We start from the raw sequence: 13,830 nt of genomic DNA, 5'->3' as shown, positions 1-13,830 counted from the left end.
TTTAAAAGTGAAAATTTTATATAAATAAATGTTTTGAAGACATTATTAAACATGGTATAAAGATATAACTTGATTTACAAGCTGAAACAATTCTTTAAGTTATCAAGTATTATATTAACAAAGAATGTTTTAAAGATAATTAAGTGGAAAGAGAAATAAGTATTACACATATACATAATCTATAACCATAATTCATAATAATAATTATTATTATTATTATGGGGTACCTTTCATTTTACTGTAACAAATATCTACAACATCAAATCAAACATTTTATTGGTTAGTGAAAAGAAAATAAAAAATTCAAAAATTCCTTTTAATTATTATAGATCCAAAATCCCCAAAATTAAAAATAAAATAAAATCAAACAACTATTATTTTGTTCTTTTCGTTCCTATACAAATTAAGCCCTAAAAAAAGTCCTTGACATTAAAAGAAACTTAAGTTAACAAACAATAAAATACAATTTCATCTGTATATTTATTTATATCTTGCCAAGTGTAGTGAGTTGTTCTTTCTACTTTTCTGAATTTTAAACACTTGTTACAACAATGCAAGAAATTCTTTACATTTCTCCATAAATAACATGAAAAAAAATAAAATAAAAATACTTTTACACTTTTATGCATGCCAATATCATAATTTTCTGAGCTTAAATATTATTATATTTTCTTCTTTTTATGAAGGCTTGTTTATAAAATTAAATTTTTTTCTTAATTATAATAATAATAAACACAAAATAGATATCATATCATATAATATCCTTCTATACAAATCTCACTCTCTGCTTTTTCTTCAGTCCCATTAGGACCAAAACTAATCAAATTACATAATCAATACAATCTCTTCCCAAAGCAAATAATCTCTAAAAAAAATGACCAAAATCAACAAAGCTACAATAACAATTAGTAACCCATTAAGAAAAAAACTAATAATTTTTTCAAAAAAAGACAAAACACTCAAAATATCACAAATTTAACACTTACAAATCTTCAAAAACAAACCCATGAGCAATCTTCAACCACATCTTTCTTACTCCTATAATGTAAAATAAATAAAAACCAATCAAATATCTATTTACATACAAACATAAAAGTAAACTTAATTAAATCAATAATCAAGAACTAACCCCAAAGTTTTTAACTTGAATTATTTGGGTCTTCATCTCCACTATCAGTAGTTTGAGGCTGTTGTTGATGATGTTGTTGTTGATTTTGATGATGTTGATGATGTTGTTGTTGATGATGATCTAATGGATGATTTTGATGATCTGAATTCATGTTCAAACCACCTCTAGAGTAAGCATTTAGAGCAGCCAACATTCCCAAATTCGATTCCGAAACACCAAGCCCTAAATGTTGCGAAGGTTGGTGCTGCTGCTGTTGCTGTTGCGGTTGCATTAGCATAGAGCCAAGTTGAAGAGGACTACTCACTCCTCCACCTCCTCCTCGAAACTCCATGTTCCCGTGATGAGGCGGAAGATTAAACCGGTGTGGCATAAAATGCAACGGCGCTTGCAATGTATTAATCCCCGAACCATGAGTAACCACCGGTTGAGTCGGAAACGTCCACATCTGGTGATGATGTTCAGACTGCTGTTGCTGCTGACTGACCGTAACAGCAGCAGCAGCAGCTACTGGAACTGGAGAAACTCCAGCTCCAGCTGAGACTGGCAGCATCCAAAAGGTGCTGCCAGCTCCACTAGCTTGGGCTGGCGCTACTGCCCACATGGCAGTAGCCGGTAAAATATTAGAAGGTCTTAATAACCCAGAAGATCCTGACCCATCTTGATTTTGTTGTTGCTTAGGCAATTGCAACCCACCACCGCTATCACCACCACCGCCGCCGCCGCCATCACCGCTCTTAAAACTCTTATTACTATTAGAAGAAGGCGATCCGCCTCCGCCTCCTCCGCCTTGATTAGTAGTAGAGTCACTATTTTCTTTAAACAAATCTTCTCTAAACCTCTTTCTCATATAATTCTCACTAGAATCACCACCACCACCACCGTTATCTCCTCCCCCGGGTAACGCTTCGGCAATTTGATCCGCCGTCATAAGCGGAACCGGGGGAGACGGTTGTTGATGGTGGTGTTGTTGTTGTTGATGGTGGTGAAAACCCATTAAACCCGAATGGGCAAAACCGCCACCATCATCGTAATGATGAGCAGCAAGAGCAAGAGCACTATGAAACGAATGAGGAGCAGACTTAGAATGAGGAGCAGAGAGAGTAGACCCACTGCTCCTCAAAGAAATATTCAAACTCGAAAAATTAGCCGGAATCGTTCCGGTACCAGTGGCCGCAATGATAGCAGGTTCGGCTTGCTGGAGCAGCCACTCGATGGTTTCGCCATCAGATTTATGACCCAATTCTCTAGTGAGTTGGAAAACACGTGCCGCACACGTGGCAGGCATTCTTATCCTCCTACCTCTTCCATCCACCTTAGTATGTCTATCTTTAGTCGATCTTTTCACCGGCGCCGGCGCCGCCGGCGCAACCACTAACTGGTTTTTAAGAGGAAGAGATTCGGATCTGGTTGCTATGGCTAGTGAAGCATCAACTGTTGTTGTCGTTGAAGAAGAAGAAGAAGAAGAAGTTGTTGTTGTTGTTGTTGTTGTTGTTGTTGATGAATTTGTATGGCCATGGCTATGGGAAAGACCAGCTTGGATTGAAATGGAGCCCATGAAAGGTGAATTGGAAGAAGATCTGCCATCAAAAGGGACCACAAATTGATGATGAGAAGAAGAAGAAGAAGGAGAAGAAGAAGAAGAAGAAGAAGAATTTGATGACTGTTTTTGCTGATGAAGCTTGTTGTTCTTGTTATTGCTTTGCAAATCTGCTAAGTCCATTTTGGTGGGGAAGGGTTTAATTTTTTTTGTTTTTTTTTTCTTTTAAATTTTTATTTTTTTGGGTTTGTGTGTGTGTGTTGTGGGTATATTGGGATATGATATATATTTTATTTTTTAATAAAAAAAAAAGGGGTTTTTAGGGTTTTTTTTATTTATTAAAAAAATTGAAAATTTGGGTCATAAGAGATATAGAGAAAGATTGAAACTTTGAAAGAGTTAATAAGAAGAGAGAGTGAGAGAAAGGTTGTGTTTTTATATTAATGAAATAAAAATGTGTTCTTTTTTCATTTTTTTTTGGACATAAGTAAAGTAAGTAACCAAAGACTTAAAATTGATAGTGTTGGGTATGTGGGGTTAGTTTGCTTTGGGATTGACTGTTGTCTTTCTTCTTCTTCTTTTAGAGAGAGAAAGAAGAGAGAGAAATATGCAGGTGGGGGGACCTTGAATTGAAGCTACTATAAACCAGAACACCCAGAAAAAAAAAAAAAAACCCACTCGTGGGGTCTTTCACTTCAGTCTTCTTTAATGTTTAATTAATTAAAAATTGAAACTTTAAAAAAAAAAAAAAAAAACCAATCTTTATTTTTTTAGGACACAAAACAAACTTACATAGTTGAATTTTATGCTGTGGTTGAAGTCTGGACATTCTCCACAACTTTTGGGCCTTGAAAACCCAACATATATGTACTATTATCAACACTTCCATGTTGCTCTAATCTAATCTATACCTAGATCCAGGGGTATTTCTGTCTTTTTACTTGAGAGAACTGCCATATTCCGATCATAGAGGCGTGCTAATTACAACTTTTTAGTTAACATTCACGTCTGAAATTATATGTTAGAGTATTTTGTTTCATAGCGGTATATTTGTTATAGTTACAGTGTTATTTTTATAAATTTTTGAAAAATTCCGAATAGTTTACATTACTGAAAATATAAGTTCTAATAATTCAGTTTACCACACGTATTCAAAAAACTTCAAACGCATTTTCGATAATATTAAAAAAAATCAAAAATTTATTGGAATAATATTGTAAGCATAACGAATACCGCCATGAAAAAAAAAATATTCCGACATGCGTTTTCGAGCACAAAAATTAACTAAAAGATTGGAATGAAAAGTTGTGGTGTTAGACGCTATTGGTATTAGGACAAGAGTTTGTTGTTTTCGATATTTTTATTAGTTTTATGGTATTTTTCTAAACAAAAAATAATTAGTTACTTCTTTTCTTCTACTAGGGTTTATATATTATTACCATATTAGTATAGTCTTATAACAAGTAAACATATGTTGAATATAGTAATTACTTGCTGTGATTAGATTAGATTAGATTAGGTGATTTAAATTAATGTGAATATTTTACATTGGTTATGTATGTTACTCAAATAAATATATATATAAATAAATACTATATATTATATATAGATAGATACAATATATATATAGACAGCACAGGTAAGCATCAGATAAAGCATCTAATTCAGTATTGGACAGCTCATCCCAACCCAACCCCACCTCATCACTCTCTATTTTCTTGTCCTTTCTTTATTTTTATTTATTTTTTATTTTTTTGGGCACTCCTAATTTATTTTTATAAAATAAATAAGTGGTGGAGAAGAGAAATTCATGTCATTTTTTTTTTTTTATAAATAATTGTATATATATAAAGGGAAATTTGATTTTCTATACTTAGAAAATCAAATTTTTTTTTCCCTAAACCAAAAATTTAAAACCTAAAAAAACTATTCCTTTTTTTTCAAAACCCCAAAAATACCCCCCTCACAATATTCTCTCTCTCTGCATCATCTCTCTCTCCCTCTATCTCACCCCAACCGCCCACCCTCACCCGAACCACCCTCACCCACCCACGTCAACCCCAACGCCGATCACCACCCTCACCCCCGTCGACCACGACCCCAACCCCTCCGACCCCAACCCCAACCCGAAAGAGCAACCCCAGTCCGACCCCAACCCCAGTCTCTGAAACTTTTTTTTTTCCTGCGATTTGAGAGAGGGAAGAAGACAGAGGTCGATGGTCGGACCTTGGGGTCCGATGGGTCCGATTGGTCGGACCCATCGGACCCCAAGGTCCGACCGTCTGTGAAATTTTTTTTTTTTTTTTTTTCCGCGATTTGGGAGAGAGAGGAAGAAAGAGGTGATGGTCGGACCTTCGGTCCGATGGGTCCGATGGTCGGACCCATCGGACCCCAAGGTCCGACCGCTTTTAATTTTTTTTTTTTTTTTTTCCCGCGATTTGAGAGAGAGGGGAAGAGAGAGGTCCGATGGTCGGACCTTGGGGTCCGATGGGTCCGATTGGTCGGACCCCATGGTCCGACCATCGGACCTGGGGTGTGGGATTCTTGGGACCGGCTAGATAGAGAGAGAAAGAGAGATAGTTTTAGTTTGGGGGTATTTTTGGGGTTTTGAAAAAAAAAAGGTATAATTTTTTTAGGGTTTAAATTATTGGTTTAGAAATCAAATTTTTTGATTTTCTAAGTATAGAAAATCAAATTTCCCTATATAAATCTATTCTAGTAGTAGTGTTGTACCATAAATTTGATGACATATATAGTTGCACCATACCATAATACTATATCAAATTATATATATAGCAATCAAATTAACCAGACAACACCTATACACTTATGACAATGTGTATATATCTATATATATCATTAATCATTATGTATATATAAGCAAAAAAAACCAAGCAACAAATTTATTAGGGTTCCATGTTTATATATAGATACACAATTTTCTTTTTAAAAAAAACAAATAGATACACATTAATAGTTCACCTAAACTCTATATATTTCACCATTTCAAAAAAAAAATGGACATAAAAAATAGTAAGTGTGATTACACTTTTTTATTTTTTTAATTAAAAAAGTAAAAACATATTTTATAAAAATGTTTTACTTTTTAATTTTATAATTTAGAAATAAAATTTTGAAAAACAGAAAAAAGTAACTTTCAATTATTTTTAAATAATTTTTTTAACCAATATTTTGAATTCCGACTTCAATTTGGACTTTGACACATGGATTCAGACCCAATCACCGACCTCGGCCTAGACTTGGAACCAGATCTCGAACCCGAACCCAAATCTGCACCTGGATCCCAAACTCAAACCCATATCTCAAACCCTAGCGGCCAACCCCAACACGACCCCAGACCCAAATCTGACTTAAATAAAATTTTAAAAAAAAAAATTACATAACACACTTTTATTTTTTATTTTTAAAATTAAAAAACAAAAGTAGTTATTGAACATATTTTTATTTTTCAAAAAAAAAGTTTAAAAATAAAAATTTTACTTCCATTTTCTGATAAAAAAATTTAAAAATAAAAGTGTGTACCAAACATTGTTAGAATTTGGGATTAAGGTGTGATGAAGGTGCATGGTGTTCTATCTCAAGATTAACTGACAATGTGAGGAGTAACTCATTCATCTTATATATGATATTTTATTTTTTCACATTAGCAATGTCAGACTAACTCTAATACACTCTTTTTATGTTTAGGTCTAAAAAGTATGAGCATAACAAATGACTTTTAAGAAACCATATGGTCGAACGTGACATTTGAAAAAATCCCACAAAACGAAATTGAGAAATTTATAGATATATACGTCGAGAAATTTGTAAATTTTAAATTCAAGTGCATATTAAAAATTATTATGTTAATATTTAGTCATTATTAATTTATTTATCTGACGAATTTTCGTATTAGAAAAGTAATGAAAAAATATAATGGCACGACGTAGCTATATATTATTAGGAAAAATAATAATTCATCTCATTGAAAGAAATATTTATTTGATTTAGTAAATTGTTTTTTTTTCAATGTGAATGTATGTAAAAACATTACGTTAAGATTATTATTATTTTACATTATGTTTTATGTTATTTAATTATGTAGTAGTTAATTAAAGATAATTAACCTTGTTGGCTGCATTACTAATCTCTCTTTCAAATATTTTCGTGTATGTGTAGAATAACAAATCTAATTACTCATTGTTAGTCTTTTACTTTTGTCTCATATTTATAATCTTATTTTGTTAATTATGAGCGGGTTTTTTTTACTGTAGATTGGATTAAACTCAATTGTGATGTAGCAGTTAGGAAGGGGGTAGGATCGGCTTAAGTATTAGGTAGTTTGGACTATGGCTGTACAAAAAAATTCGCCCAAACCGAATAACCCGCCCAAACCAAACCGAAAAAACCGATAAAAAATACAAACCGAAATAACCCAAAAAAATTACAAACCGCCCAATTAACAAATTGTTAGTCATTGTTAGTCTTTTACTTTTGTCTCATATTTATAATCTTTTTCTGTTAATTATGAGCGGGTTTTTTTACCCGGATTAAACTCAATTGTGATGTAGCAGTTAGGAAGGGGGTAGGATCGGCTTAAGTATTAGGCAGTTTGGACTAGGGCTGTACAAAAAAATTCGCCCAAACCGAATAACCCGCCCAAACCAAACCGAAAAAACCGATAAAAAATACAAACCGAAATAACCCGAAAAAATTACAAACCGCCCAATTAACAAATTGTTAGTCATTGTTAGTCTTTTACTTTTGTCTCATATTTATAATCTTTTTCTGTTAATTATGAGCGGGATTTTTTGCCCGAATTAAACTCAATTGTGATGTAGCAGTTAGGAAGGAGTAGGATTGGCTTAAGTATTAGGCAGTTTGGACTAGGGGTGTACAAAAAAATTCGTAAATCGCCCAAACCGAATAACCCGCCCAAACCAAACTAAAAAAACCGATAAAAATACAAACCGAAATAACCCGAAAAAATTACAAACCGCCCAATTAACAAATTGGAGGGTTGAAAATAAGTCCAACCCGCCCAATTAAACCGACCAACCCGATTTTAGATTTTAATTTTTTTTTTAACTTTTTAGTTTTTATTATATATAACATAAATGATTAAATATATAATAATATAAAGTTATATACTTAATTTTTAGTTTTAAAGTCATATATATTGTGTTGTACTTTGGTGGAATGTGATGTTTTTAATTTATCTTTTTAATTTTTATTGATTTTGACTTTGAAACTAAAAAAGAAAAAAAAATTTGATCGGTTTGGGCGGGTTAACCCGACCAAACCACCCAAATCATTGGTCGGTTTACAAATTATTTTTTTAAATTGGGCGGGTTGCATTTAAATTTTAGCAGCCTAAACTTTAGATTGGGTTAGAAAATATATAGGATAAATCGCCCAAACCGACCGATGTACAACCCTAATTTGAACTATTGCACAAGGCCCTATTTTCTAAAGCCCATTCTTTTTTTTTTTTGGAAAGAAAATGCTTAATTTTTTTTTCTATCATACATACATACGTAAAAATGTATAATTAAAAGTTTATGAACGTATTTTTTTTAAAAAAAAAAATAGTTATGAAATTGTAGTTTTATTGTACATTATTTTTTGGAGATTTTTTTATTTTTACACTTCAAAATATATACTTTTTTTTTTTTACATTTTTACAGAATTCTACATAGAAACTCCTATTGCAACTAGCAGAGCAACCAAAATCGCAACAAAAAATCATATAGCAACCCATATATAAACCACCAGAGAAACCACTTTAAAAACCCAAACCGTAAATTTTTTTTTAGAAAAAAAAGTTAAAAAAAATAGTATATGGGTAATTTTCCTATTTTTTTTTTATTTATAAAGGGTTTAATTTTAAACTTTTGCACAAAGTCCTTAAAAAATTTAGGCCAACTCGAGGGAGGTATGATGCTTGAGGTGGTAGCTCGAAATCATGTAGGGAAGGTGTTGTGGTTGTGGGATGGTACTAAGCAATTATTTTTTGCTACTCTTAGTAAGGAAGTTGCATCTTGTTTGTTGATATTAGAACTTGTTGTAGATTAAGGCGTACAATTTGATTCTGATATAGTGTTTAAAGATGTCATATATGGGATTGAACCCGAAGTGAGAAATTGATAATTATGTAGTTAATTGTAAAATTTTATGAACTCTTTTATAAGATGTAATTTTTGGAAGGTTTCCAATTTTTTTGTTTTTTTAATTTTGTTCTTGATAATTTGATTAAAAATTAGAATATGTGGTATATAATTGAGACTTCCTTGTTACCAACAGATAACATTGGTTTGAGGCCTAATTTGTTTTCATCCATACAATTACGTTTCATATTTTTTAAAACGGAATAAAAAATCTAATGAATATTTATGCTTAATCAACCAAATATTTATGTGATATTAAATATATTTTTCAATATTCTTAGAAAAAAAACACAAATAAATAAATAATGCACTCTTTTTTGGAAAGAAACAACATATAATTGTTTTTGTTCATTTATTGTATTCTTACACATGCATGTGCAACATGTTTTTGGCTTGCTCAGCTTATAATAATAATAATAATAATAATAATAATAATAATAAGACAACAAGATAAATTTAGTATTACTGATTTTTACATAATCTATTATAATAACTATATAAATATACTATGATATAATTGAGCTATAATTTAGCTTTTTGACTGTTTGCCAAATATATATAGAGAATTCTCCTATGTATATATAGTTATACTTATATACAATTATTTTTTATTTTATTTGGCATTGTTTATAATTTGTTTATTTAGTTATTTATTTGATAGTGCCTAAGTACTAATCAAATTAAGTTAGCTAAGATTGTTTCTTCACCCACCCAATCAAATAAATAAAGTATTTTAAAAATATCATAAATAATGTCATTTTCATTTCAATACATTAAATCATAAGATAAAAAAAAAATAAGTGAAGTTTTAGCATAATAATGATTTATGAGTGGTATTGACTAAATGACCTCTCATAAATTAGGCACCCAAAACTTAATGATGAGTGCCCAAATTACATAAGTACTCTAATAAAATTTTGTCATGTGTACAGTGATAAATTTATTTAACACTTAATAACCAAAAATTAATAGACAAAGTACTAATCAAAACAAAAATATAAATTGAGAACTTTAACTATAATTTTTTCAATATAAAAATTACACTTTACAAAATTTAAAAATTTAAAGAGTTTAACCGCAAATTACTAATTTTATAATAATAATAATAAATAGATTCAGGCCAGGCAAGTTTTCCACTTTTTTTTTGAATAAAGTATATTTTAATTATTTGAACAGATAATCATCTCTAACATAATTAATTCTAATTAAATATAAACACACACAAACCAAACCCAACCCACACATATCTTTATCTCTATCATCTTCCCCTTTTTTAAATCAAACAAATATAATACCTTTTTTAAATCAATCCTTTTCCCATTATTATTAAGAAGAAAATAACTTATTTATATAAATTAAATATATTTCATCCCTAGAATAAAAAAGTAATTGAAATTTTAGAATAAATATTTTTTTTTCTCCCAACAAATGTATCTTAAATTTTTATTTAACCTAATAGATAATATATATTTTACATTGTCTCATTTGTATATTCAGCAAAATATATTTCTCATAAATCAAATAAATACGAAAATTCATACAAGCATCGTCTTAAATATTAGGCAGCTTAAATTATTATACAAGACTCTCAATTTCTAAAATTTGTTTTTTTTTTCTATTATACATACATAAACAAAAAAATTATAACTGAAAGTTTATAAATGTATCTTACAAAAATGGAAAAAAAAGACTAGTAATAAAATTGTAATTTTAATATAAACAATCTCTATTTATTTATTTTAAAGGACCAAATTTTAAGGAATAATTACATAAAACACTATTTTTTAGAAAAATTTTATATTCTTATATTTTTATAATTTTACAGTTTTCTATAGAAACAATATGAAAATAATAAAAAAATTATATAAAAGTACAACAAAAATAAAATATAGTTAATAAAAAATTAACAACAAATTAACAAGAGTACTACATAAAAAAAATCGTATTTTCTGTAAGTAAAATTATAAAAATCGTAAAATATTTAAAATTTCGTAAAATCATATTTTTATAATTTCTTTATTATTTTTGTATATTTGATGTGAAATAATCTTAAATTTAAAACTTCAACTCTTTTTTTTTTTTTTATATATATATAAATCAACCCTAAAATCCTACAATGTGTTTGAGATATAAATATGAAATACCTCTTTATTTATCAAGAAGAATAGTTGAATGAAATTGAAGTAATATTGAAGGGTAAAATAGTAATTTGAAGATGAAGCATAAAACACATTAATTTGACTGTAGTGCCTGGTAAGATAGGACAGTGGTCACAGCCAATAATTACTGTTCATGCATCATACCCTCTTTGTTTGGTTCTCCATTTTAAAAGGGATTCTTGATAGAGACCCATCCCTTTCTTTTTTCAAAAAAAAAAAAAATATATTTATATTTTTCATCTCAAATTTTCATTTATTTATTTCCTTTTCATCACTCTTAAATTAAATTCCATTCCAACTAACAAAATTGATTGAATTTTCCATCACTTTCCAAAATCTTGGTGTCACTAGGGTTGGCCAAACGTGTTATTGACTCACCGCCGTATTGTGTTTGTGTCATATTTTATTAGACATATTTTTATATTTGGGATATTTACATAAAATACTACTTTTTATAAAAAAAATTTACAATTTACGTGCAAAATTTTTTTTATATATATATTTTTTTACAATATTTTATAAAAACATAAAAAATAACAAGAAAATAACATCATAACAACATAAGAAAATAATATATAAATAACAAGAACACAACATAGAAGTACACCAAAAAACTGTTAAAAATTCTTCCCGAACTATTGAGATTTTTAAATTTAAGGACTTTTGTCTAATTTCATTTAATTTTACTGTTTCAGTGATTGTTTATGTACTAAACCATGCTCCCCAGACTTTAATATCTACAATATCATGCCCCTCAAACTTTGATATGTACTAAATCATGCATCTTGAACTTTCATCCATGTTAGAATTTTTTTACTAAAATTAGACAAAAATCCTTAAATTTAACAATCTCAATAGTTCGGGGGGAATTTTTAACGGTGAAAAAAGTTCAGGGGGCACGATTTAGTACATGTCAAAGTTCAGGGAGAAAATTACTAATTAGCTTAAATAAAATATAAAAAACCGTAAAAATATTTAAAACTCTGTATATACCGTATTTTTGTAATTTTTTTTGTTATTTTTGTATTTTATTTTTTAAAATTATCCCTTTAAATTTTGTGTTAGAGGTGTCGACCCGTTTTCGACCGCATTAAATTTTCTCAATGCTAATACGACCCGTAAAAAATGCATCGTGTTCGTGTTAACCCACTTTAACTTATTTTGCTATTACGAAAGCTAAAACTATAGAGAAAATAATAGATTCAGAGTTCCATTAGAAAATTTATTTATACAATTTTTTTTATTTACAATACAAATTAATTTTTTTTAATATTTTTAATTTCTTCATGAAAAAATAAATTTTAATTTTTTAACTCAACAGTAAATCACTAAATATATCAAACATGTTAAATTTGTGTCAAGCGAACCATATCGTGTTTAACTTATTTTTTATTTTGTGTTAAGCGGTTCGTGTGGAGTATCGACCCATTATCGACCACACTTAATTTTCTTGATCTTAACCAATAAAATTCGTGTCATGTTTGTATCTCGTGACGTAACCATTTTGTCACCCTTAATGTCACAAGTTAATTAGTCAGAACGAAAAAAAAATAAAATCTGGCCCACTTAGACTCCTACCCATTAAAAGCCCAATAAATTATTGGTTTGGTACATTTTGTAAAAAAGTTGAAGACATCAAACTATTTTAAGCACATTTTGAATAAATATATAATTTTTCTTTAAGAAAATAAATAAATTGAAATTAGAAAAAAAATAAATAAATAAAAAACATTTCCCATCATTGATTTTTCCGGTGATGATCTTCATTTCTTTCTGTTCCAATTAACTTTCCCCTTTTAACCTTACCTTTTTACCACCATTTATTTACTTTCTTTCTTTTACCAAACAAAGTAAAAAATAGTCTAAAGAAAAAAGAGCCATACTTAATGACAAAAGCTGCAATAAACATGAATAATATTAAAGGGTTGGTCAATTGTCTTTATAAATTTTGCTTATTATTATTAATTTTTTTTTTTTAAAAAAAAACACTTTTACTCTAGTTTGAATTTCAAATTAGTTTATACTGTGAGAGAAAAAAAAAAGATTTATAATGAATTTTAAGCTTTTATTATAAATAAGCTATTTTTATAAGAAGTACTTTGTTTTCTACATGTAAATCAATTTGTGAACAAGGGATCAATTTGGCTCGTGCTGCTTATTTTTTTTTTCAGGTCGTCGATTCAGTGAGGGGTTTATCCCGACAGGTCTTTATGCTATTTTATTAGTGGATTTACACTTTAATTAATAATATACAACAAACTTTCACTCAAAAAAATATTAATAAGCATCATCTTTATTTACAAATATATGTTATAATGAATTAAAATACATATAAATTTTTTTCTCGAATTTTTTAGGGTCCACTTGTCTATGCTTGAAATGAACGATGAACTAATTCAAATAGATATTTTTCTATTATTTTTTTATGTGGTATACTCAATGTTGATTATTTTTAATGAAGTAGTGATTTTTTTGTAAAAAGGTTTTTTTTAAGCAAAAATAGAAATTGTAACCAAACAAGCCCTAACAACCTAAGATAAACATTTATAAATAAATAAAAATCTGCAAACTTTCATTGACTTTTCAGACTTATTAAGTTCACTTTTGTAATCAGTAAAAATGAAAAGTGAAAAAATAAAAATAGAAAAGAAGAGCAATAATGATAATAAGGAATTGGTGAGTTTTTATTGATAGGGTACATTTTTGTAGTATGTGCTAAATCAAGAAAGTTTCATATGTCATTTTCAACATTCAAATTCATCCACATGCAGGTCCACCCTATGCCTTACGGTGGGACCTATCTATCCTATTTCTTTCTTACTTACTATTTCTATTCAT

At 29.1% G+C, this 13,830-nt stretch overlaps 1 protein-coding gene and 1 long non-coding RNA gene across 2 annotated transcripts; both read right to left on the bottom strand.

The window, feature by feature from the left end:
- Window positions 1-729: 729 nt before the first annotated feature.
- On the bottom strand, window positions 730-3,124 carry LOC115719378 (transcription factor TCP8). The gene is made up of 2 exons (XM_030648397.2): window positions 1,130-3,124; window positions 730-1,038 (listed from the first exon to the last, which is right to left on the bottom strand). Exon 1 carries the CDS (start codon window positions 2,847-2,849, stop codon window positions 1,140-1,142), a length of 1,710 nt encoding a protein of 569 aa, XP_030504257.1. The 5' UTR covers window positions 2,850-3,124; the 3' UTR covers window positions 730-1,038; window positions 1,130-1,139.
- A 1,945-nt stretch (window positions 3,125-5,069) lies between these two features.
- LOC133035195 (uncharacterized) lies at window positions 5,070-6,096 on the bottom strand. Its single transcript, XR_009686484.1, has 2 exons — window positions 5,195-6,096; window positions 5,070-5,142 (listed from the first exon to the last, which is right to left on the bottom strand). It is a non-coding gene; the product is annotated as an uncharacterized LOC133035195 (long non-coding RNA).
- Window positions 6,097-13,830: the final 7,734 nt, after the last annotated feature.

The sequence above is a fragment of the Cannabis sativa genome, chromosome 2 (genome assembly GCF_029168945.1).
Source record: "Cannabis sativa cultivar Pink pepper isolate KNU-18-1 chromosome 2, ASM2916894v1, whole genome shotgun sequence".
Taxonomy (NCBI): Eukaryota; Viridiplantae; Streptophyta; class Magnoliopsida; order Rosales; family Cannabaceae; genus Cannabis; species Cannabis sativa.
This window is presented reverse-complemented; position numbering and strand designations above follow the sequence as displayed.